The sequence below is a fragment of the Rhinopithecus bieti genome, unplaced genomic scaffold (genome assembly GCF_001698545.2).
Source record: "Rhinopithecus bieti isolate Rb0 unplaced genomic scaffold, ASM169854v2 scaffold_42532, whole genome shotgun sequence".
Classification (NCBI taxonomy): domain Eukaryota; kingdom Metazoa; phylum Chordata; class Mammalia; order Primates; family Cercopithecidae; genus Rhinopithecus; species Rhinopithecus bieti.
The window spans coordinates 2320692-2345122 of NW_016818301.1; the positions used below are offsets into that span (position 1 = coordinate 2320692).

Below are 24431 nucleotides of genomic sequence, written 5' to 3' on the forward strand. Positions count from 1 at the left end.
TTCTCATGTGTCTGTTGGCTGTATGAATGTCTTCTTCTGAGAAATGTCTGTTCATATCCTTTGCCCACTTTTTGATGGGGTTGTTTGTTTTTTTCTTGTAAATTTGTTTGAGTTCTTTGTAGGTTCTGGATACTAGCCCTTTGTCTGATGAGTAGATTGCAAAATTTTCTCCCATTCTGTAGGTTGCCTGTTCACTCTGATGGTAGTTTCTTTTGCTGTGCAGAAGCTCTTTAGTTTAATTAGATCCCATTTGTCTATTTTGGCTTTTGTTGGTCTGGCTAATTTTTTAACTTTCTTGGTAGAGATGAGGTCTCATGATGTTGCCCAGGCTGGTCTTAAACTCCTAGCCTCAAGTAACCCTTCTGCTTCAGCCTCCCAATGTACTGGAGTTGTAACTGAGTATCCCAGCATTGAAATGTACTTTAACATTATTTTTCTTTCTGTCTTCACCTCACAATGTAGCCTTAAAATGTACTTCAAAACTCCTTTTCCCTCCCTTTCCCACCAAGTTCTCTCGTGCACAGTGTTCACTTACCTAATGATGTGGGTGCATAGAAATTCAAGGAGCTAATTTTGAAAAAACCAGGCAGAGAAACCCAGCTGCAAAATTCTCTGGCTTAGGGGAGGTTACCAACAATTAATCTCCCTGAACCTGGAGCGTCCCCTCAGATAACAGGGGAATGCTTCAAGGAAACTCATCCCCAGGACTGCTTGATCCTGGCCAGACTGACACCAACTCCTGGGACCCATAATGACCCAGTGTGCCAGTGTGGCCTTCCGGTCAGAGGAGGAGGTTACAGGGGGACAAGTAATGAGTGAATATCTGATTTCCATCTGCCTTTCAGTAAGTCCATCAGGACCCTCCCCTCACCTGGTCATCATGTTTTCAGTTCCTAGGTGGGTAACTGGAGTGTGTGTTCTTGGAAGCTGCAGATTGTTCACCCAGACCTCCTGAGCTAGGAAGAGGAGAACGGATGCTGTTCTCTCCCATGAAACAATTTTGTTCCACCTCTGGTCCCTAAATGCTGACGTCTTTGATTGTAGAAAGCAGACATCTACCTCTAGTTTGCAGAAACTACATAGAGACAAATGACTAACAGCAGTGAAAAGACCATGAGGTCTGACTTCCGGTGCTTACAACGAGTCATCACTGTAAGATTCAGCGTCTCTCAAATTCTGCTGTGCTTTCCGTCCAACTCACCTGCTCCAGCCTAGACCTGGACTGCTGTGGAACACCTCTCAAGGATGATTCCTGAAGAGCAATGGAGCACACCTCACAGTCCAGGCTGCCTGGAAGGGGCGGCGTCCTCGGATCAGGATCTGCATTGTTTGCTGGGAAAGAGCTGAGGATTTGGCTGGAAGTACAGCATTTTAGAAGGAATGCATCTGCAGCCTTGGTGACAAAGATATTTGGGGAAGACAAATATAATTGGAGCTCTCAGAATGAGCTAAAAATACCCTGTTCCACGTGAATGCTCACTAGGAGGTCTCTACCATGAGAGAGTCTTTATAAACAGGGGAAGAAGGGACCTTTGTGGCCGCAAGTCTCCTCTATTCCCAGGGCAGCCTGGTGTTTTCAGGGTGGGCTCTGTAACCACGTACCTGATGTGGAGCTCTGTGTAACCATGCAACACGGAACCCCTCATCAAGGCTGACCACTTGGCGCCCGGTGAATCTCACCCCCGGAAGTGACAGCCTTAGATCCCATGGAAATGGCCCAAAGGGGACTCAGCTCTGTGTCAGAGGCTGGGAGCTGCCTTTAGAATGTGCTATGCTCTGAATCCATACCTAGAATTGACCTCATTTCCTGTGATAGCCAGAATTTATAAAACTGGGCAGTAAGCGTTAAGATGAGGGTGATAACTCTATGGTTACATACAATGAATCACTTTCAAAAGTTTTGTTTTCAATACCTATGATTCTGGGATTTTGGTTCCAGGAATTTTAGTAGCTGAGAATGCCCCCCTCAAGGCTGACAACAGTGGTTTTGAACCTGACCACATCTGGCTTCTCAGGCTACTTGATGTGAAGATAGCACTGAGGTCACCGGCTTGGATTTATTTATTTGATTATCCAGAGAACTTTGCGTTGTTGTGACACACAGGACAGGAGGATCGAGGTTTGCTTCTCGTAATACTCTAACAAGTAGTAAAAGTTGATAGAAAATCCCACAACCTTACAGAGGCAGGACCACCAAGGAGTTCACACAGCACAAGCATGAATTTGCCCATCAGTAAGGGGAAGTTTGAGTGGAAAAACCAGTCAAAGGTTTGTAATAATGGCAACAATGGTCAGTGGTGGTTGTAGCCTCAACCCCACCTCTTCATTTCCTGCAAATATACACACACAAAAGACTGACTGGAAGCTGCAGAGTGTTCACCCCGACCTCCTGAACTAGGAAGAGGAGAACGGATGTTGTATAGTTAGTTCTCTCTCATGAAACAATTTTGTTCCATCCCTGGGCCCTCAATGCTGACATCTTTGACTGTAGAAAGCAGACATCTACCTCTAGTTTCCTATTCCCAGGGCAGCCTGGCTTTTCAGAATGCGCTTTCAGAATTGGGATAGGAGCCCCCAATGGACCAAGAGAAAAATTGACAGCGTGCTGGGTCCCTCCTCTCCACGACAGAAGTTGAGGATGCAGGAGGTGGAGGCAATGTGGGCGTGGCTCCAGCTGGAGAAGTGACAGGTGCATTTGCTGTCGTCCTTGGGGTAATTGGATCCATAACAGGTGAAGAGAGTCATTTTTGTTTCTATGAGAAGAGGACATGTGTGTGCCATATCTAGGGGTTGAATGTATGCAGTAGGCACAAATTCAGGTGGCTGCTTGACCCAAGGCTTCTCTCGAGGGTTAGTGTTTCTATTACCCAGCCCCCTTCCAGATACCCTGACCTGAATGGTTGGTCCAGGTATACAGCCACTGGCCACGCTATTCCGTCTTTTGGGAATGTGAAACTTTAATCAGAGACACTAGGACTCACAGTGTGTGGACTTAAGCTAGCTGGTGGCAGAGGCCTCAAGGGTCAAACCACATTTTCCTAATATTGGACCTTTCCCTGGTTACTGTCCTTCCTGAACTGTGTAGATTTTGTCTTTCCTTCTATCCCCTGAATTGCCCTAGTTTGCACCTACTGGATCTTCTTCCTTGTTCAAGCCAGCCAGACTCCCTTTCTGTGCTTTGCAACTTAAAGAATTTCGAGTGACATGGGCATTACCGTGGGATGGCATCAAATGCAGCTAGCATGATGGACTTTCAACAATAAGAGCTCGGGGCAAAGGGGTGGATGGATCACTGAACAAGTCACTTAGTGTTTGTACCCTCAATGCCCAAGAAAAATCTATGAAAAAATGTGAGTAATCCAAGAATTGATGAAGCATTGACCAAAAAGTGAAACACACGGTTCGGGTGCCAGCAAGTGGGTGGCCATGGCTCTGCTGACTTCTTCAGGAAGAAGTAGATGAGTCAATCGAAGGTCAAGGAAACCCTGGCTGATGGAGCGTTAGAGGGACTGAGGCAAGGCTTCTGCAGGATGCTACACAGAAAGGACTCGGTAGGCCCTGGATGCATGTTATGAGTGACTTAGGGAAGTTTCTGGGGTGATTTTGTACATCCCGTTTGTCTCTTGCTCCTGCTCTGGGCTCCAGCTGAGGTGCCCGCAGGCTCTACAACAGGGAAATACTGACAATTAATGCCCCCTGAGGCAAGCCCATGGGGATAGCAGCAGTGGATAAAGGCCTCCCTCTCTCCTCCCTGGAGACAAAGATTCTGAGGACGCTTCTTGAAGGCACCTCAGAAGGTCTCATTGCCCACATGCATGGCCCATTCAAAAACCTCTCCTTGTGTCAACTTTTCCTCCTTCCCTCCTGGATCCTCAGTTCTGCTCCTAGAATCACTTCCCACACAAACCCTCTGCACCAGAACATTGCCTCTGGCTTTTCCTTCACAGGACCCCAGGCCACAATAGGCTACTTTAGGCAGCATCATGGCCTACATCTTTGTGTTAAGAGTATTGGGAAGCCATTGGAGGGTTGGAAGCAGGTGCTCGATCAAATCTGTGTTCTTAGGTGGGCATGGTGGCTCATGCCTGTTATTGCAGCCCATTGAAAGGCCAAAGTGAACAGATCACTCGAGCTGAGGAGTTTGATACCAGCCTGGGCAAGATGGGGAAATCCTCTCCCTATAAAAAAAAAATACAAAAATTAGCGAGGCATTGGGGCACACACGGATGGTTCCAATTGCTCAGGGAGTCAAGGTGGAAGGATAGCTTGAGGCCAGGTCCAAGATGCAGTGAGCCATGATCATGCCATGGTATGCCAGTCTTCCAACAGAGTGCGAGTATATGAAAAAAAAGAAACTATATTGTTAAAGCCCAACCTGGCCCAGTGTGGAGCATGGTCCAGGACATGGGAGGGACAGGGGCAGGGGCACAGAGAAGACCATTCTGGACGTTCTTGCCGGAGTCTGGGCAAAATGTGAGGACAGACTGGATGGGGGTGTTTGCTGTCTGGATGTCCCTCTTTGTCCCTCTATTTTTCACTGATCCTCTCCCAATCTGCACACAGTCCCCTCCGACACTAGGCAGCCTCAAGTGTCCCGTGTCAATCCCAGCCTCTGACTCGCAGATGGAAGCCATGCCTGTGCTCAGCCAAAGAGAGACATGTACAAGCTTTCCGTGGGTGCCCCAGTGGGCTTGGGGTTTTGAGGTCTCAGGGAAATGACCAGCTGGGAAAGTGAGAGTCCAGTGAGCGAGCAGGAGGGGCCGTGGAAGCCTCGCTCCAGAGACCCTGGAAGAAGGATCATGAGGAAGGGAAGTCAGGCACCCAGAGCCCAGGGGAGCCTCCATGAGCACCACAAAGGCACAGCCATCAGTGTTGATTGGACCCAAGTCTCCAGAATACAAGACGGGGAGAGCCGGTGGACCTGAGATATCACCTTGTCTAGCCCCCTTCTATAGCTGATGAGGAAACTGAGGCTCAGAGAGGCGAGGTCTGGTGACCACAAGTGGGATTGAACTCCTGGACACACCTCAAGGTTCCTTGACCTGTTCCTGGCATCTCCTTTCGTTTTTCATTTCTTCCCAAATTAACCTCTTTCCAACACAGCATTTCGAGTTTCCCTGGAACTTCATCGGTCCATCAGTGTCCCCTGGTCTGGAAGATCACCGGCTACTTGCCAAGGCCCCCACGACTCTGCTGCCATCACAACCACCATCACCACCGTTACGAGAAAAACTTGAGACTGATGGCCCCCAAAGCTTGGAAGGAGCTACGAGACCAAAGAATTGACTTGAACAAGTCCAGCTTGGTGAGTGGGTGAGTTTATTAGGACTTACACACAGGTCACTCCTGGGCGGCGGCAGGACAGCTCTAGAGATCTGCGCTTCTTCCCAATGCTAAGCTGCTTTCATACTAATTTTCTGACTGTTTACTTATCGGGTAAGAGCGATGGGACTGTTTTCAGTGATTGGTTCTCAGATACTCTCTGGGAAGTTTGAGCTCTCAGGGACACCTGCTCCTCAGCTGGGGACCATGGCCATGGCCCACCACCTGCCCTTCAGGGTTCAAGCAGGGGACATACACTCTTTAGTAACCTAGAGGGGACCCGTCACAAAACAACCACCCCAACAACCATCATCAAGAAGCCACTGGCTGACTGAGATACACCCCCGGAAGGACAAGGGAGAGTGGATGCTGGAAAGACAGAGTGAGAGACCATCACCAGGAAAGACTTCATTCTTGGAAGGACGTCAAACCTGGGGGTGGGTCTGTAGCGGGGCTGCTGTTTCTTCTCCTGTATCCAACAGTTCTAACTCTTTGACTTTCTGCATTTTCGGTTCTTTTCCTGACCTTCTCATTGCTGGTTCCTGCATGCCTCCCCTCTATTCCTCCCCCAATATATCCTTCAGTCTAAAGTAAACTGCTTCTTCCCATTCCCCACACTCTCCAGTTCCCTTTCCTTCCTTATTCCTGGCTCCAGTGTTCCTGCCTTCTCCTTGGTGCACTTACCATCTGCATTAACCACTCCCCTGCTGTGCTCAGCTACAAAAATGCCAAAGTCACTAACACTCACTTCCATAAACTATGCCTTGCCCTCCTTATCTCCCTAATAAAATGTCTGCATTTTGTCCTGGCCTGTGCCAGGCACACTTTCCCTGGTGGCTGCCCTGCTCTGGGGTCACTGGTCTTGGCCCTACTGCAACATCTCATGGATCTTGATGAGAACGTTGAGCTTCCCCTCCAGGTCCTGAGCTTGCTTCTTCAGCTCCTCAGCTAACTCTGACTTTGCCCCGTTAAGCAAGTGCTTTGTCTCGTACGCAGTGTTGACCACATCCAGCAGAAGCAAGATTGCTCCAGTGGCTGCACCCACGGTCATGGCTCCTCTGCTCATTGCCAGGGCGGGGCCTTCAGCAACCCTCTCAACCTGTTCACCACCTTCAGCAACCCTCTCAACCTGTTCACCACCTTCAAGTGAGATTCGCCCAATGACCTGGGGGGGTGGGGCATATGCTCCTAACTGAGGGTTGACTCTGGCTTGTCTGATGGCACGGATGTCCCTCCCAATGCGTTGTGTGAAAGTGGAATAACTGTTAACTAAGGTAAGAAAGTTGGGTGTGTTCCCACCCACAAACTCCTTCACCACCTTCACTGCATCGGTGCTGCTTTGGTCCAAGCTGCGAGCTTGGTTTCGTGCCTGCAATTGCTTTACTAGTTCCACAACACTGCTGGTAATCCCAGTCACAGCAGATGCTGCTCCTAGACCCGCTGCAGTGTCCATGAGCAAAAGACTGAGTCCTTCAGTGAAGGGTGCCAGACCCAGGCCAAGGAGGCTCAGGGCACCAGCGGTAGTGCTAAAAGAGTTGGCCACCACATTGGTAATGGTGGTGCCTCTGTGGACCCGCTGAACCTGGTCTGCGAGGGAACGGAGCATCCTTATGTGATCCTCAAGCTCCTTTTTCAAGCGAGGAAACTCTTTCAAAAACCACTCCCTGTGCAGCTGGTCTTTATCATGGCGGTTTTTGTCCTTCATGACCATGTGACTTACAAGCTTGTTCAGAGCTTTACGGAGCGCATCTGCCTCATCCCTGCACAAAGAAAGGTTAAAGGATTAAGAAATGCAGTTTCCCTGTCTGTGAAATGAGCTCCATGCGATCTTTATCCTGTGTAAAGTGCAGAGCTTTCAGTATCAATCAAATAGAAACAAATTTTACAAATGGAAAGAATTTTCTTCCAAACTCAAACGTACTTTGTTCATCATAGATACTCCTCAGTACTTATTCCATATGGAAATAAATATCTTAAAGGCATCTCAGATGCTCTTCCGTGGTAGGTGTTTGATAAAGATGCCTCCTCACGCAAGGGCAGGTCAACACCGTGACTGCCAAAGTGTTTGGAGAGGGGAAAATTCTGCAGATGAACAAAGAGCCGTGAGAGTGGGACAAAGACACCTTATTCCCAGGATGGCAGCAAAGTGAAGCATGAACTTTTCCCAAAGAGAGGCCTTCCTTTGTCCTCAGCTCCTGGGAAGTGATCTCCAGGCTCCTGGAGTGTCCTGCCTGGGAGGAACATCTTTCTTTGTCTGGTGATTTGGCCACAGGACAGTATAGCAATGTGATGGATGATGGGGTTTGGGGCTATTTGATGTCTTTCCTGACCTCCAGAGGACCTGGGGACTAAAGGTGTGAGACCTCAGGGAGGGGCTGGAGACTACAGGTCAGTCATGAGGGCAGCTTGTGATCCAACCCCAGCAAATATTCTGGACACTAAGGCATGGGTTGAGAAAGACTTTCTCCTTGAGCAACTCCAGCGGGGCTCTTCAGAGCTGCTTCTCCACTAGGCGCCGACCTTGGCCTTCCACACCCATCCGCTGCTTGCTGGATCTGTACCGCCCCGGCTCAGCAAGAATCGCTCCAAATCAGTTTAGGGAGGGTCCTCCCCGTTTGCTGTCTGAGCACCCTTTGCTATCTGATCATGCTCCTCACCCCCAAAATTGATGGGTGAGGGTCTGACCTGCCTTTAGCAAGAATCCTGTTAGGCCAGTTTAGCAGGAACCCCCTACTCTGGTGTCTCCTGTCAGAACTGTTCCATCTCCTGCCCCTCACCCTGGTGTTGGCTGTGACTCCTCCTCTTTACTGTATTTGGAGCTGGGCTCAGTCTCCCTCCCCTGTAACAACTATCCTGAATAAAGGCTTGCCTCCGCCTGATTTCATGTTGATTCACAGGAATGTTTCGCTTAACTGGGGAACTTCCCTGGTTGGCAACATCCCGTGTGTACTGTGTGGACCTCACATTGAGAGCAGGAGGAGTGTCGCGACGCAATACCTGGCAGGGACAAGTGCATGTCTCACACGGCTGAAAACCCTCGCCACTGCTGAAATCACAGTCCCCTGTGTCGTTCTTCTTGCCTTAGGCTGATTCATTAATCTGTGTTCTACATTCCCTCGTAGATAAGCCACAGAGTCCGTGAAATAAGCAGTTTTTAGTAGATAGTTATATGAATCGAGTGTAAAGGGAATTATAAACTCTAAGAAGACTGATTTAGGAACTCTCCCATTATTTGCAGGGGGTGTCACAACGGTAATGTGTAGCCTACAAGACATTGCAAGAACGTCATGGCGCTACTGCCCATCTGGAGGACTGTGAGTGGTATTCATAAACATAGAGAACAAAACGCATCAGAGAGACATAGGTATTTCACTTTGCCTGCACAATTCGCTCCTTTCCCAAGGCCTCTACATGCCCGTCTTTCACTTTTCTGTGAAAAGGACATACGGAGTCTGTCTCTCCTGTATACTTGCCGCCCAAGGCTGGACTGGATCACATAAGGATGCTACGTGGATTGCTCTGGGGTATCCTCGCATCTCTGGCTCACAGCATGGCCACCGGTCTCCTTACGCCGCCTTATCCGGGCCTCCTGTGAGCGCTCCTAACACGCATGCACCCCCAACCTTCCAGGTCTCGACTGCGCACCGAACTTGGTCCACCAGCCTAACTGAATGCCTTATAGCAACCGCTGACATGGTTTTCACCTGGTGACGACGCCGTAGAGGCCATGTGCCCATTATTCATGGATATCTCTACGTAGGCTAAAGACTCAGGACACTCTTCCGAAGGCTCGTGCCTGCCTTAGTATAAAGATTCGCTCTCATGCTGACAATGACGGCCTGCTGAATTTGGGAGCTACGTGGCACGGCCTTCACTGATAAGAGGAAGTGTTTGGACTTCTCCTTCTTGAGGTGCTGTGTGACTTGTCGCCTCATGTCTACTCAGATGATGCGCACCCTGAAACCTGTACCATCAAAGACAATTGGGCAGCAACTCATTCTGACTATGGAGATGTCACTAAGGGCATCACTGGCTTTGCCCATTGTCAGGGGCTTCTTTGTGTAGAAGAGAAGAAGATTCCCAAAGGGTAGCCCAGAACTTGCCAGTTCCAAGGCAGGGTGTGAGAGACACAGGCAGCCATGACCCTCTATGTCCATGAGTGTTGGGATCATCCAGACAGAGAAGAAATATTCCTCTCCCACTCACATGTCCTCTGCAAGTTCATGACCTCCTTAAGTTTCAAGCCCTTGGTGCCTCTCTTGCCACACCCTAGTCCCAGCTCTGGTGCCTCAACCTTCCTCCTTGTCCTACAAAGACAAGGCTGACTCTTGCTGCATCCTGACCCCAGGCTCTGACACTGGTCCTGTTCTCTGGGCCTTCGGGCAGGATCTTGGTCCTTGGTTCCCCACCTTTGCCCTGGAGTTCACTCTAAGGCCTTCACCACACTCCTATCACATTGACTTGCTATTCCTATTGGACAGATGACAGTTCCCAGTCTCCATGACATAAGCCCAGTCTCCATGACTAAACACAGACAGAGCCAGGAGGAAACCCAGTGCTGTCTAATTCCACTCCAGCCTCTCAGCATCCTGGACCAGCAGAAGAGTCCTGCCGTGTTTATGGAATTCCTCAGATGAGAAAAAATGGTCCCAGCCAGCATCCCCAGGAACACGCATTGGTTATGTCAGGATTTTTCTGACTTGTCCCAAAGGAAGTTCTGCTGAGCTCCCATCTTCAGGAAGAAAGACCCTTAACCCTGGTCTATTTCCACCAAGGTTGTTAAATGTTAACGTTAACTGTGCACTTACTATGTGTTAGTCATTATGCTAAGCACTTTACATGCATGATCTCATTTTTCTCACAATCAAACTCCATGGATGAAGAAAGGCTGAAAGTGAGAAAGTAACCTGCAAAGTTCCCATCACCAGCAGATGGCAGAAATGACCCTGTCCCTGTTTCAAGGGCTTGAAACTTAAGGAGGTCATGAACTTGCAGAGGACATGTGAGTGGGAGAGGAATATTTCTTCTCTGTCTGGATGATCCCAACACTCATGGACATAGAGGGTCATGGCTGCCTGTGGGCTTCCTGTCCCCTCAGCCTGAGGCTACTCACTGCCAGCAAAGGACAGGGAGGAAATACTCTTCCTGGACTGCTGAGAAGGTCATCCTCAAGCCCAGCAGAGGGGCCTGCCTGGAGGAGGTGTGCATGTCAGGGAAAACTAGCCCAAGGGAGATCTGGGTGGCATCACTGGGGCTCCCCACGGAAGTAACCCGGTGGAGGTTACCTGGACAGTTCAGCAGCAACCATGAATTCGCTCCAGGCTCTACCGTCAGTCAGCAGTTGTAGCAGATTCTCTCTGCTCACTCGGTCCTGGAAATACTTAAGGGAATCCTCAATAAAGATGCTGCTCTCTAGTTGGAAAGAAGAAAGGATAAGTTTGGAGGAAAGTGTAGGGGAGCGTAACAACCATTGCGTGTACGTTGGTTACATGTTAATTTTTCCTGGGACAAATTTGGGACATATTTGATGGAGTCATCAGTGCTATAGAGGGATTGTGGGCCCCCAAAATTCATGCACTGAAGCCCTAAACTCGAGTGACTATATTTGAAGATTGGGCATTTAAGGAAACATTTAAGACTGAATGAGATCACAAGGGTAGGGCTCTAATCCTATTAGAGGGCTAGTGTCCTATTGTAAGAAGAGAAAGATACACAAGAAGACCAGGTGAGCACACGGCACAAAGGCAGCCTCCTCAAGCTAGCAAGAGAGCCCTCCCCAGACTCCAACCCCTTAATTTAGTAAACCATCAGAGACAGAAACACCAAACCCCACTGTGTCCGACTGGCTCTTCTGAGTCTGCCTGCACTCCCACCCCTAAGCCTGTGCCTCCACTTTGCAATACAAACTGATTTGCTTTTTCTTTGACTCAAATTGTTTCTCTCAATGGAGTCAAAAACCAGGACAAGGCTAAGGTCTGTTCTCACTTGGATTCGGAGACCTTCCTAAACCCACTGGCACCAATGTGACCAGGAATTTTCCAAAAAGGTAAACCAAAACAGGCAATTTTGTAACTGCAACCAAATAATGTCCTTATTGCAGTTTCATATTCACCTGATCAACATTGTCTCCCACATTTTTTCACCAGAGCACGAAGCCTCCTCCAGTTTGGTTTTCTTAATTCATGAATTCCTTCTTACTCAAATAAATGTTACTGTGCCTCAGATCTTTCTTTGACAAGGGGTATCTGAGATCATGGGAATGAGGCCCTGCCCGGAGCAGTCATCCCTGGTCAGCAGGTGCTTGTGATGGGCAGGGGAGGGCAGCTGCCCTAACACAGCTTGGGGGACTGGGTGGCTTCCACCTGGAATCAACAGGGACAGGTGGAGGGGATGGAAACTAACCCTGAGAGAGGCCCTACTGTGTGGCAGGCTCTGGCCAGGCCAGGTACCCTTGTAATATTTGATCCCCATGAAAACGTGGGGAAACATTATTCTTGTGCAGAAGAGGGGAGGTAAGGAGCGCCAGGTCACACAGAAGAGATGTGGCAAAGGCCAGACCGAGGTCCAGTTACGTTGGAAGCTGGGTCAAGCATGATACATTCTCACAAGGCCACTCTGAACAGAGGGGCTGGTGCAGAGCAAGAGCGGGAGGGAGGGGACCAGCCTCTGCTGGAAACAACCCAGGGTCAGCCAGGAGCAGAGTGGGAGGTGAGAGATCAGGGCAACAGGTCAACCTCCTCTCCCACCCCTCCCCTCCTCCTGGACCCTGCTCTTCCCCCATTCCCCTCCCCTGATGGTTCCACTTCCTCATGGCTGTCCTGCCCCACTTGAGTCATTTGGTAGGTGCCAGGGTAGGGAGGAAGTTGGCACCTGGGCCGTGCCCTCCTGAGGAGAAGTCAGGACGCAGATGCCCCCAGAGACCCCTGAATCCGGGGACTCCACGTGACCTCTCTTGAGCTCAGGGCAGACTCATCAGCCTCCTTCTCCATCTGGGTTCCTCTGGGGCTCACTCAGCTGTGGAGGCACCACCCTCCATTCTAGGTGCATGTAGGAACCAGCCAGGGAAGAGGGAGGGAGCCTACCTGGGTTCATGGTGCCAGCGGCCGGGTTACCGAGGGGCTTTCCTTGGAGCTCTCCAGTCACTGTTCAGACTGGAAGGTTTTTCTTAACCCTAGAGGAGGAGAAAACAAATTGTGGGATCAAACGTAAGCCACCTGTGTACAGAGGGAGGCTGGAGGGGCTGGGTCTTTGCAGATCCCTCTGTGGTAGCAGCAAATGTCCAGAGTGTTTCTCTATCTCCTGGGGCCCTGCCAGCTAATGTTTACAAAAACTCCCCTCGTTCCAGCTCCCTCTGCCCTCACTCTCACACCAAGGCAGGGTCCTTGTCCTGTTGGGGTATGAGGAGAAGATAATCAGAGAAGGGGCAGCCATCTGATCCTTACAGAAACTATGGAGTCCATACACAGGAATAGAGATGGGGAGGAAGGTTCTGACAATGACCTGGGCCTGGGAACATGTGTGATAACTGGTTGATGATAGCCAGTGTGTATTGAGTGTCTGTGATGTGCAGGGCTCCTTACATGTGTCTCATTCGACGATCACACACAGCACGGGAGATAGGTACCACCTTCCCTTTCGAACACAGAAGAATCCACAAAAGTTAGGGAACTTGCCCTTGTTTTCACAATAGTGCTAGAGCCAGGACTTCTGCTTCAATCCCATGTCTTCAATGACTGTGCTCTACTCCCTTAAATATACAATACTCAGTCATGTATACACGCTCATGGGAAATGACTCCTCATTGCAAATCCATGTCTTGCAATCTGTGCTCAACTGTTCGTCTTGGTGAATTCACTGCTGCTGCAGTGGACAGTCTGTGTCCCCGTGGCTTCTCTAAGGTCCTCTGTCGCACAAAGACCTGGATCCTGCCAGATGCCGGCCCAACCCCTGCTGTGGCTGCCGAGCCCTCCTGGTGCTGCCCTGTGCCCTCTGCTGTCCTCCCTGGCTGATGGATTTAGGGTGTTTCTAATTCTTCATATAAATTGTGCTACAGTGAATATCCTCCTTCATATAAAACTGCTCACATTTGAGATTATTTCCTAAAGATATTCGTAGGAGTAGAATGACTAGCTCAGAAGCTATTAACATCTCAAAAGTTTTTCTACCTAGAGCCACTCTGTATGCAAATTGTACCAATTCACACTCAAACTAGCAGTACATGAAGATGCCCATTCTTTCAGTCTTCCTGGCTCTCAGTAGTCTTTTCTTTAAGAAAAACAAAACAAAACAAAACAAAAACACACCTTTATTCTTTGAGACAAGGTCTTGCTCCTGGTATGTAGCCCAGGGCAGAGAGAGCTGGGGCCTCAGACACGCCTGATACTTGTGAGGAGCTGCACCCAGGATCCCATCCTCCTTGGTCCTTGTTGGCCTGGCTCCCACCCTTGTCTGGAGCCTCTGCTGGGCGGTTGAGGCCGGATACTGCCCCTCAGGCTTGACTAGGACACAGTGTGTACTCCATGGGTGAGCCTGCAGGTTGGTCAATTCCGGGAAGGGATTTTGTTCCTGGAAGACACCCGGATGGCGCCTGGCCCAGCTCAAGCCCTGCCCAACTGAGAGACCTGGAGGGGGAGCCCTCCCTCCCACCTCAGCTCTGAGCCAAGCTCTCCAGATGCAGAGGACAGAGACTCTCAGCAGAGCATCTCCCTCCAAGTGGGTGTAGGGCATCCTCCTTGGGCAGGGAGAGAGGAGTCGAAATGATTTCCTGAGAAATCGTCATTTTCCATTTTAGTTTTGAGAAACTGTCTTGCTCCATCACCCAGGCTGGAGAGCTTTAGGGCTATCAGAGCTCACAGCAGCCTAGAGCCCCTGGGCTCAAGTGATCCTCCTGCCTCAGTCTTCCGAGTAGCTGGGACTACAGGCACACACCACCACGCAGGACTAATTTGTTAATTTTTAATTTCAGAGAGACAGCATCTCCTGTGTTGCCCAGGCTGTCTTGAACTCCTAGCCTCAGGTGATCCTCCCGCCTCTGCCTCCCACAGCACTGGATTACAGCCCTCAGCGGTGGCACTGCACCCTTCTGAGGATCTTCAATGAAAAGTCAGGGTCAAGTTCAAACCCCGTAGCAGGGCAAACAGGCCCTCCGATGCTCTGGCTCCCACCTTCCTCACTGTTAGTCAGGAATCTAGACCCAACATGGCGGTATCACCTGCCATGGCAGGCCCTTTGTTAGGACTTCCCGCGCTTCACTTCCTGCTAAGACTCTCAGTGGGCGAAAAAAGCCCACACCCGCCAAAGAACCCCTGCTCTGCGCAAGTTCCTGGACGCGTCATTCCCCAGAAATCAAAACCTAACTCAGGAAAACCGAAACCTACAAACCCTGCCTACCTTGCCCTATAAAAGGCCCCCCCATACCCACCCTGAGTGTGACTTCCTCGGCCTTCCCGCTAGAGGACCGGTGAACCTCGCCTGCGAGCCCAAGAAAGGCTACCTTTGTTCTCATCTGCCTCCTGTCTTCTTGCTCGGCTCCCCATTTACGTTACATTGGTGCCGAAACCCGGGAGGAGACCCTTTCCCGGACCCCTGACGGTTCGGGCAGGCTCTCCTCTCCCAGAGCTAGGACCTCCTCTCCGAGTGGGGAGCCATTTCACCAAATCCCAGACTCAATTCAATCACTGCTGGGTAAGTTTTCCCCCATCCTGCAGGCTCCGGGAATCCCTGCCCGAAACGCGTGGCCACGTGGCCTCGTCAGGGCTTCCCCCGTCCATCACTTCTGACTCGGGCACCGGGAACTAGGAGACCTCCGACCTCCCCAGAAGCCACCGTACCCCCCACTCCGTGTGGCAGTGGGAGGACGCTCCCGTTGCCTCCGGACTGCCTGCCTCAGGACCATGGGGGCTGCCCAGCCCAAACCAGACCCAAAATCCCCTCTGGGGTGCCTCTTGGCTAATTTCCAGACTTTAGGTCTCAGCCAAGACTGGAAACCAAAGGGCTTATTTTCTTCTGCACGGTGGCACGGCCACAGTATAAATTAGATAATCAGTCTCAGTGGCCTGCAGAGGGCACTCTAGACTTTAACATTCTCACGGATCTGACCAACTTCTTCAAGAGACTAGGCAGATGGTCCGAGGTACCCTATGTTCAGGCCTTTTAGGACTTGTTCCTGCCGGGCTGTCTCTGCCTGATGTTCATTGGCCCAGGTCTTGCTCGCAAAATCTCCTCCCTCAAGCAAGGAGAAGGACGATTCTCCCTCTTTCTCTGAGCCTCCTGATACTCTTTCCCTGCGCCCCCTTTGGTCCCCACTGAAACTTCCACCTATCAATCTCTTCCCACACAAGGCAAATAGTTCTTAGACCAAAGAAATTATCTCCTTCCAGCCTCACAGGCCCATTCTATTCTGTCATCATTTCATAACCTCTTCCATGTAAGTTACAAGCCGCTAGCCCGTCTCTTAGAACCTCTCATTTCCTTTCCATCATGGATATCTATCCTAAAGGAGATCGCTTCTCAGTGTTCCATCTGCTATTCTACTGCCCCTCAGGGATTGTTCAGGCCCCCTCCGTTTCCTACACATCAAGCTCGAGGATTTGCCCCTGCCCAGGACTGGCACATTGACTTTACTCACATGCCCCAAGTCAGAAAACTAAAATATCTCTTAGTCTGGGTAGACACTTTCACTGGATGGGCAGAGGCCTTTCCCACAGGGTCTGAGAAGGCCACCGCAGTCATTTCTTCCCTTCTGTCAGACATAATTCCTCAGTTTGGCCTTCCTACCTCTATACAGTCTGATAACAGACCAGCCTTTACTAGTCAAATCACCCAAACAGTTTCTCAGGCTCTTAGTATTCAGTGAGACCTTTATATCCTTTACCATCCTCAATCTTCAGGAAAGGTAGAATGGACTAACGGTCTTTTAAAAACACACCTCAACAAGCTCAGTCACCAACTTAAAAAGGACTAGACAACACTTTAACCACTTTCCTTTCTCAGAATTCAGGCCTGTCTTCGGAATGCGACAGGTGACAGCCCATTTGAGCTCCTGTGTGACCAACTTGGACCGCACCCCAAAAAAACTTTCATCCCTACTGTCTTCTGTCTAGTCATACTCCTATTCACCGTTCTCAACGACTCATAAACGCCTTGCTCATGTTTACACTGCTAGTGTACACTGTTTCTCCAAGCCATCACAGCTGACATCTCCTAGTGCTATCCCAAACCGCCACTCTAAATTCCCTCTTAAAGTAAATATCTTTGCTAGCAAGGCTATGCTGAGCCTCCTTAAGCACTCTCCAATTAGATGTCCTAGGTCCTCCCAGTTCTTAGTCCTTTGTTTTTTTTTGTTTTTTTTTTTTTGAGACGGAGTCTTGCTCTGCCGCCCAGGCTGGAGTGCAGTGGCCGGATCTCAGCTCACTGCAAGCTCCGCCTCCCGGGTTCCCGCCATTCTCCTGTCTCAGCCTCCCGAGTAGCTGGGACTACAGGCGCCCGCCTCGTCGCCCGGCTAGTTTTTTGTATTTTTTAGTAGAGACGGGGTTTCACCGTGTTAGCCAGGATGGTCTCGATCTCCTGACCTCATGATCCACCCGTCTCGGCCTCACAAAGTGCTGGGATTACAGGCTTGAGCCACCGCGCCCGGCCTCTTAGTCCTTTGATACCTGTTTTCTCTCCTTTTCTTATTCAGACCTTGTGTCTTCTGTTTAGTTTTTTAATTCATACAAAACCGCATCCAGGCCATCACCAATCATTCAATACGACAAATGTTTCTTCCAACAGCCCCACACTTATCTCCCTTTGCTGACACTCTTTTCAGACTCAGCCCGCGTGCACCCAGGTGAAATAAACAGTCATGTTGCTCACACAAAGCCTGTTTGGTGGTCTCTTCACACGGATGCGCATGACATTGACTCCAAACAGCCAGAAAACGGCACTTTCGATTTTTTCCATCCTACAAGAGCTAAATAATTCTTGTCATAAAGTAGGCAAACGGTCTGAGGTGCCTGACATCCAGGCATTCTTTTACACATCAGTCCCTCCCTAGTCTCTGTTCCCAATGCAACTCATCCCAAATCTTCCTTCTTTCCCTCCCGCCTGTCCCCTCACTCCCAACCCCAAGCGTCACTGAGTCTTTCTAATCTTCCTTTTCTACAGACCCATCTGACCTCTGCCCTCCTCGCCAGGCCGAGCTAGGTCCCAATTTTCCTCAGCCTCTGCTCCCCCACCCTGTAATCCTTTTATTGCCTCCCCTCCTCACACCCGGGCTGGCTTACAGTTTTGTTCCTCGACTAGCCCTCCCCCACCTGCCCAGCAATTTCCTCTTTAAAAAGTGGCTAGAGCTAAAGGCATAGTCAAGGTTAATGTTCCTTTTTCTTTATCCGACCTCTCCCACATCAGTGAGCGTTTAGGCTCTTTTTCATCAAATATGAAAACTTAGCCCAGTTCATGGCCTGTTTACCAGTGACCCTGAGACGCTTTTCAGCCCTAGACCCTGAAAAGTCAGAAGGCCGACTTATTCTTAATATGCATTTTATTTTATTACTCAATCTGCTCCCCACATTAAATAAAGCTCCAAAAATTAAATTCCGGCCCTCAAACCCCACAACAGGACTTAATGAACCTCGCCTTCAAAGTGTACAATAATAGAGTAGAGGCAGCCAAGTAGCAACTTATTTCTGAGTTTCAATGCCTTGGCTCCACTGTGAGACAAACCCCAGCCACATCTTCAGCACACAACTCCAAACGCCTAAACTGCAGCTGCCAGGGGATCCTCCAGAACCTCCTCCCCCAGGAGCTTGCTACAAGTGCCAGAAATCTGGCCACTGGGCCAAGGAATGTCCACAGCCCAGGATTCCTCCTAAACCGTGTCCCATCTGTGCGGGACCCCACTGGAAATCAGACTGTTCAACTCGCCCGGCAGCCACTCCCAGAGCCCCTGGAGCTCTGGACCAAGGCTCTCTGACTGACTCCTTTCCAGACCTTCTCGGCTTAGCGGCTGAAGATCGACGCTGCCCCATCTCCTCAGAAGCCTCCTGGACCATCACAGACGCTTTAGGTAACTCTTATAGTGGAGGGTAAGTCTGTCCCCTTCTTCATCAATACAGAGGCTACCCACTCCACATTACCTTATTTTCAAGGGCCTGTTTCCCTTGCCTCCATAACTGTTGTAGGTATTGACGGCCAGGCTTCTAAACCTCTCAAAACTCCCCAACTCTAGTGCCAACTTAGGAAACATTCTTTTTTGCATTCTTTTTTAGTTAGCCCCACCTGTCCAGTTCCCTTATTAGGCCAAGACATTTTAACTAAATTATCTGCTTCCCTGTCTATCCCTAGGCTACAGCCACACCTCATTGCTGCCTTTTCCCCCAGTTCAAAGCCTTCTTCACATCCTCCCCTCGTACCCCCCAACCTTAACCCACAAGTATAGGACACCTCTACTCCCTCCTTGGCGACTGATCATGCACCCCTCACCATCTCATTAAAACCTAATCACCCTTACCCCACTCAATGCCAATATCCCATCCTGCAGCACGCTTTAAAAGGATTAAAGCCTGTTATCACTTGCCTGCTACAGCATGGGCTTTAAAAACCTATAAACTCTCCTTTCAATTACCCCATTTTACCTGTTCTAAAACCAGACAGGGTTTACAGGTTAGTTCAAGATCTGCACCTTATCAACCAAATTGTTTTGCCTATCCACCCCGTGGTGCCAAACCCATATACTCTCCTATCCTCAATACCTCCCTCCACAACCCATTCTTCTGTTCTAGATCTCAAACATACTTTCTTTACTATTCCTTTACACCCTTCATCCCAGCCTCTCTTTTGCTTTCACTTAGACTGACCCTGGCACCCATCAGGCTCAGCAAATCACTAGGCTCTACTGCCGCAAGGCTTCACAGACAGCCCGCATTACTTCAGTCAAGCCCAAATTTCTTCCTCATTTGTTACCTATCTCGGCATAATTCTCATAAATACACACTTGCTCTCTCTGCTGATCGCGTTTGGCTAATCTCCCAAACCCCAATCCTTTCTACGAAACAACTCCTTTCCTTCCTAGGCATAGTTAGTGCAGACAGAATTCTTACACAAGAGCCAGGACCGCGTCCTGTAGTCTTTCTGTCCAAACGACCTTACTGTTTTAGCCTAGCCCTCATGTCTGCGCGCAGTGGCTGCCACTGCTTTAATACTCTTAAAGGCCCTAAAAATCACAAACTGTGCTCAACTCTCTACAGTTCTCATAACTTCCAAAATCTATTTTCCTCCCCAACCTTTGCTCAAGACAACGCTTATGCTGATAAGGTAGCTAAAAAAGCAGCCATCAAAAGGCATCAGATCCCATCGCACAGGACAATGCTTATGCTGCTAAGTGAGCTAAAAAAGCAGCTGGCTTCCAACTTCTATCCCTCACTGCAGTTTTCCTCCTTCACATCGGCCACACCCACCTGCTCCCCTGCAGGAGGAACCGTCTTGGCTACGTACTTTATTTCTCAGTCGGCTCCAGATATCCAAAAAAATTAAAAATGGTGGAGGACGGCCCTCAAACTCCCATCCAGGATTTAGTCAAACTGGCCTTCAAGGTCTACAACTCCAGGGAGGAAGCCGCTGAGGCTCAGCGACAGGCGCCAAACCCAGGCCTTGGTAGCAGCCCTGAGGCCGGCCAGCTCCAGAAGCTCTCCGAGAGGAGGTACTCCCCAAACGCCACCTGGCGCCTGCTTCAAGTGGGGCAACAAAGGCCACTGGGCCAGGCAGTGCCCCAACCCTGAGGAGTCAACTCACCCCTGTCCGAACTGTCCGCAGATGGGCCACTGGAAGTCGGACTGCCCCAACCTGAGGACGGTTGCTACGCCTCCATGTGACGACCCTCCTCCAGGTACTGGAGGCGGCTTCCAGCTCCTTGACACTGATGACAATTAAAAGGCCCAGGCTAGAAAATCCCTCCTACTGTGGAGGCCCAGGCTGGAAAATCCCTCCTACTCTCACAGAGCCCAGGGTTACGCTCCAGGCAGCGGGTAAGTCCATATCCTTCCTTATGGACACAGGAGGCTACCTACTCTGTTTTGCCTTCCTCTAGTGGCCCCAGCCATCCCTCCGCTGTCACGGTCATAGGAATTGATGGCACTCCCTCCACCTACCGCCAGACTCCTCCTCTGTCTTGCCACCTAGATGGCTCCCTCTTCTCGCACTCATTTCTTATCATTCCTTCGGGTCCAGTCCCCTTGTTAGGACCAGACCTCCTCTCCAAGCTAAAGGCCTCAGTTCACCTCCGGCCCAACCCCCACTCGCACCTCGCGCTCCTCTTTCCTCTCCTCTCACCTAATAAACCCCGCCAGGCTGATATCTCACTCCTGGTTTTCGGTCCCCAAGACTCCACCAGAGAAACCTCTGATCAGGGCCCTCACTTAGGTGGTCGCAGTCGTCTATGGCCGGTTAGGTCCTACCCTTTCTAAGCCCCTTACTGATCATTGGCTTCTTGCTACTCATAGCTCCCTGTGTCCTCCGCTTCATCCAGGACCGCATGAAAGAAGTCTCCCGAGTCACTGTCAATCAGATGCTACTCCACCCCTATACCCAAGTTCCGACCTCTGAAGGACCCCACAACGACCTATACCAGCAGGAAGCAGCCAGATGAACACATCACCCCTTTTTCTTATTAGAAAGAGGTCGGAATGTTAGGCAGGAATCTAGACCCAACATGGTGGTATCACCCGGCATGGCAGACCTTTTGTTAGGACTTCCTGCCCTTCACTTCCTGCTAAGACTCTCCGCGCGTGAAAAAAGCCCACACCCGCCAAAGAACTCCCGCTCTGCGCAATCTCCTGGACACGTCATTCCCCAGAAATCAAAACCTAACTCAGGAAAACTGAAACCTACAAACCCCACCTACCTCGCCTATAAAAGGCCCCCGATACCTTGGCCCTCCCGCTAGAGGACCGGTGAACCTCGCCCGCGAGCCCAATAAAGGCTACCTATGTTCTCATCTGCCTCGGGTCTCCTTGCTTGGCTCCCCATTTACATTACACTCACCACTCCCTGCCACCACAGTCACCTTGGGTCCAGGCACCCACTGACACCCTGCTTCAATGCCTCCTGGACCCATCTACTCCTCCCATCCCCAGCCTCAGACCTTCGCTCAGCTGCTCCCTTGCCCTGGAATGCCTCCCCCACTGTCCCCACCATGTGCAAGTCACCCGTCCTCAGAGACCCAGCCAAAGCTGCCTGGTCCCTGCGGCATCCCCCAACCCTCCCCAGGCTCCCTGAGCTCTCTGCTTTCTGGAGGCAGCTCTACCTGTGTGTGGCTCTTTGGGCCTCTTTCTCCCCTTTTGACTGAGCATCCAATGGGAACCCTGTTGTGTTCCAAGCTGCATCCCCTACGACTGACTGGGATGCCCTCCACCCTCCCTGGCACAGCCTGGCAGAAATCCCAGGTGCAGGAGGCATTACTTGAGCTAAAAGCAGCCAACTTTTGGATGACACGGCCCAGCTTCGGTTTCACTTTCAGCTGAGGAATTGAATTTAATTTTTCTTTCTATCTTGATGGGCATCTCTTTTTGGTGAAGAACAAGTAAGACCATGACTCAAATTTCACAGAAATTTCCCCCCTGATTTCATGTATTTTGGCAGCTCTATCAGGTTTTCAAGAGGGGAAAATCTTAGGCTGGGAGAGGAGGTGACTTGCCCAGAGTCACACAGCTCTTGGAGGGTGGAGAGGAGGCCAACATCTGCCCTTGTGACTCTGATACTGAAGCAAAAAGGGATGATTTTAATAATCCAAAAGTTTCCAGGTTTGATTCTGCTTCTACAAACACAGAAATCTAAGCTGTCGCTCCTGTAGTTATACTCACAATTCCACAGTGTGGCTTTTGAATCTCATGATTGCAAAGCTGGCATCATGCCACAGACACTATTCTACAAGGCGACCTTCTCACGTCCCCTGTCTCAGCCATGTTTCCCATGAGGGACACAGCACAGCCTGTTTCTTCTCCATCCCCCCAGAGGTCTGAACAGAGGGACAGAGGTGAGGGCCAGAGTCGTGGAGTCCTATGAGCTACCTGCTCAGCCTCCTGACATGAGACCCTCAGCAAGTCACTCCCCTCCCAGGGCCTCAGTTTCCCCACAGGGCCTGGCACAAGTAGATGTTCCGACTCAGGGTGGATGAGACAACCTCTGGGTTCCTTGTTATATCAAAAGAAATATATTGTCGCCATTGGGCCTCAGCAGCAGCATCCTCTGGCCAGCCTGGGTGTGGCCAGGCCACAAATACACCCCGGGCTCCGGGTCACCTCCCCTCCTCCTCCTCCTTTGATTCCTTCAAATTTCCCAAAGAGATGGACACCCCCAACACCCACCTTTCTTCTGGGGTCACCTGGCCATGTCTCAGGCAGTCAGAACCAGAGCTGAGCTCAGGGAGCTTTGTGAACCCATCTGAGCCACTTTCCCCACCTCTCTTTAAGAGTACAGCAGGAGGGAGGGAGCAATCAGACTCAAGCCTGGGTGCAAATCCAGGCTCTGCCACTGCTTTCCTGTGTGATCTGAATCAGTTGCCTAATCTTTCTGAGCTTATCTACAAAAGCTGAATGATCCTTCCTTCATGCAGCTATTGTGAGAATAAGGAGACTGGGAGAGGTCACACCATCCCAACTTACCAAAGAATCTTCCTCTGACAGAGACTGAGCAAGATCCAGCTGTTCTGAGCTGTGTGGGTCCCACCTCCAGCTGTGCACCTGTGTAATAACCAGACACATTCTCCGGCCTCCCAGATATACCCAGGAATTCGAAAGGGAAAGTGAAAGTCACAACTTCCCAGCAGCTTGTCATCAAGCACAGCAAACAGGCTGCTCGCCAGCACCATTTGCACTCCAAGTCCAGCCTCCTTGCTGCTGCACTTAGAGGAGCAGCCCCAGACCAGACATCCAGCTCCCTCTCATCCAACCCACCTGCCTCACATCCTCAGGGTTCGGGGTCCGCTGTGTCACCAGCCCATGTCTCAGGCAGTCAGAACCAGCGTTGAGCCCAGGGAGTTTTTTGAACCCATCTGAGCCGCTTCCCCCTCCCTCTCTGCAGTTTATGGGCACAGGAGGAGGGAGAGAGAAGTCAGACTCAAGCCTGGGTGCAAATCCAGGCTCTGCCCCTGCTTTCCTGTCTCATCTGAACCAGTTACCTAACCTCTCTGAGCTCAAGAAAGACCTGTCACTAGACTGACTGTGGGAGCCTCCAGATTACCCCCCCAGGCCTTCCGTGCCCCCACATTCCTCAGATGCCTGCCTTATTCCCACACATGCCATCAGCATTAGCCAGTCTCCCACACGTGCTGGGTAGATGCTTATTGCATATTTATCGCAAGGCTGCTGGGGTTATTTTTTGTTAAGCTTTTGATACAGAGTCTCTCTCTGTAACCCAGGCTGGAGAGCAGTGGCCCAATCATAGCTCACTGCAGCTTCAAACCCCGGGGCTCAAGCCATCCTCTCACCTCAGCCTCTGAGTTGCTGGGATTACAGGTGCCCACCATTACACCCAGCTAATTTTTTGTATTTTTAGTAGAGATGGGGTTTCACCATTTTGGAACTCCTGACTTCAAGTGATCCACCTGTTTGGCCTCCCAAAGCACTGGGGTTATAGATGTGAGCCACCACGCCCAGCCTGTTGTGTCCTTCTTATGACTTTGTGTCTTCGTAGCTTAGCTCCTACCAATAAATGAGAACATTTACAGGGCTCTTCCCACTTCTGCTTCTACTTTTACAGTTTACAAAATTAGCTGGGTGTGGTGGTGCGTGCCTGTAGTCCTAGCTACTTGGGAGGCTGAGGCAGGAGAATCACTTGAACCCAGGAAGTGGAGGTTGCAGTGAGCCGAGATCACACCACTGCACTCCAGCCTGGTGACAGAATCTCAAAAAAAAAAAATATATATATATATGTGTGTATATATATATATATACACACACACACGTATATATATATAGTTGAAGAACAAGGAGAAAACGTGAAAGGAAATGTATATCTATATATATATCTATATATCTATGTGTGTATATATGTATGAACAAGGAGAAAACATGAAAGGAAATGTATATCTGTATCTTTATATCTATATATCTGTGTGTGTGTGTGTATATATA

The 24431-nt window shown here is 50.2% G+C and overlaps 2 protein-coding genes across 4 annotated transcripts in view; one reads left to right on the forward strand and one right to left on the reverse strand.

The window, feature by feature from the left end:
* Window positions 1-5302: 5302 nt before the first annotated feature.
* On the reverse strand, window positions 5303-23470 carry APOL2 (apolipoprotein L2). Of its 3 annotated transcripts, XM_017856777.1 has the most exons (5): window positions 23253-23469; window positions 22962-23039; window positions 12405-12493; window positions 10608-10734; window positions 5303-7082 (listed from the first exon to the last, which is right to left on the reverse strand). In XM_017856777.1, the coding sequence occupies exons 3-5, from the start codon at window positions 12412-12414 to the stop codon at window positions 6191-6193; spliced, it is 1029 nt and encodes a 342-aa protein (XP_017712266.1). In that variant the 5' UTR covers window positions 12415-12493; window positions 22962-23039; window positions 23253-23469; the 3' UTR covers window positions 5303-6190. The 3 variants fall into 3 exon arrangements, with proteins under 3 accessions (XP_017712266.1, XP_017712268.1, XP_017712267.1); XM_017856779.1 differs by lacking the exon at window positions 22962-23039 and having other exon boundaries at window positions 23253-23470; XM_017856778.1 differs by lacking the exons at window positions 22962-23039; window positions 23253-23469 and adding an exon at window positions 20095-21506.
* The window catches only part of LOC108518431 (apolipoprotein L1-like), a 24758-nt gene continuing 15113 nt past the window's right edge, over window positions 14787-24431 (forward strand). The window contains exons 1-2 of the mRNA XM_017856780.1: window positions 14787-15006; window positions 18293-18370. The gene's annotated coding sequence lies outside the window, so the exon portion shown is untranslated. The remainder of the gene's footprint in view (window positions 15007-18292; window positions 18371-24431) is intronic.

Coding starts and splice junctions, on each gene's coding strand:
- APOL2 (XM_017856779.1), bottom strand. Junction 7,083..10,607: donor GTTGCTGCTGAACTGTCCAG/GTAACCTCCACC, acceptor TTCTTTGTGCAG/GGATGAGGCAGATGCGCTCC.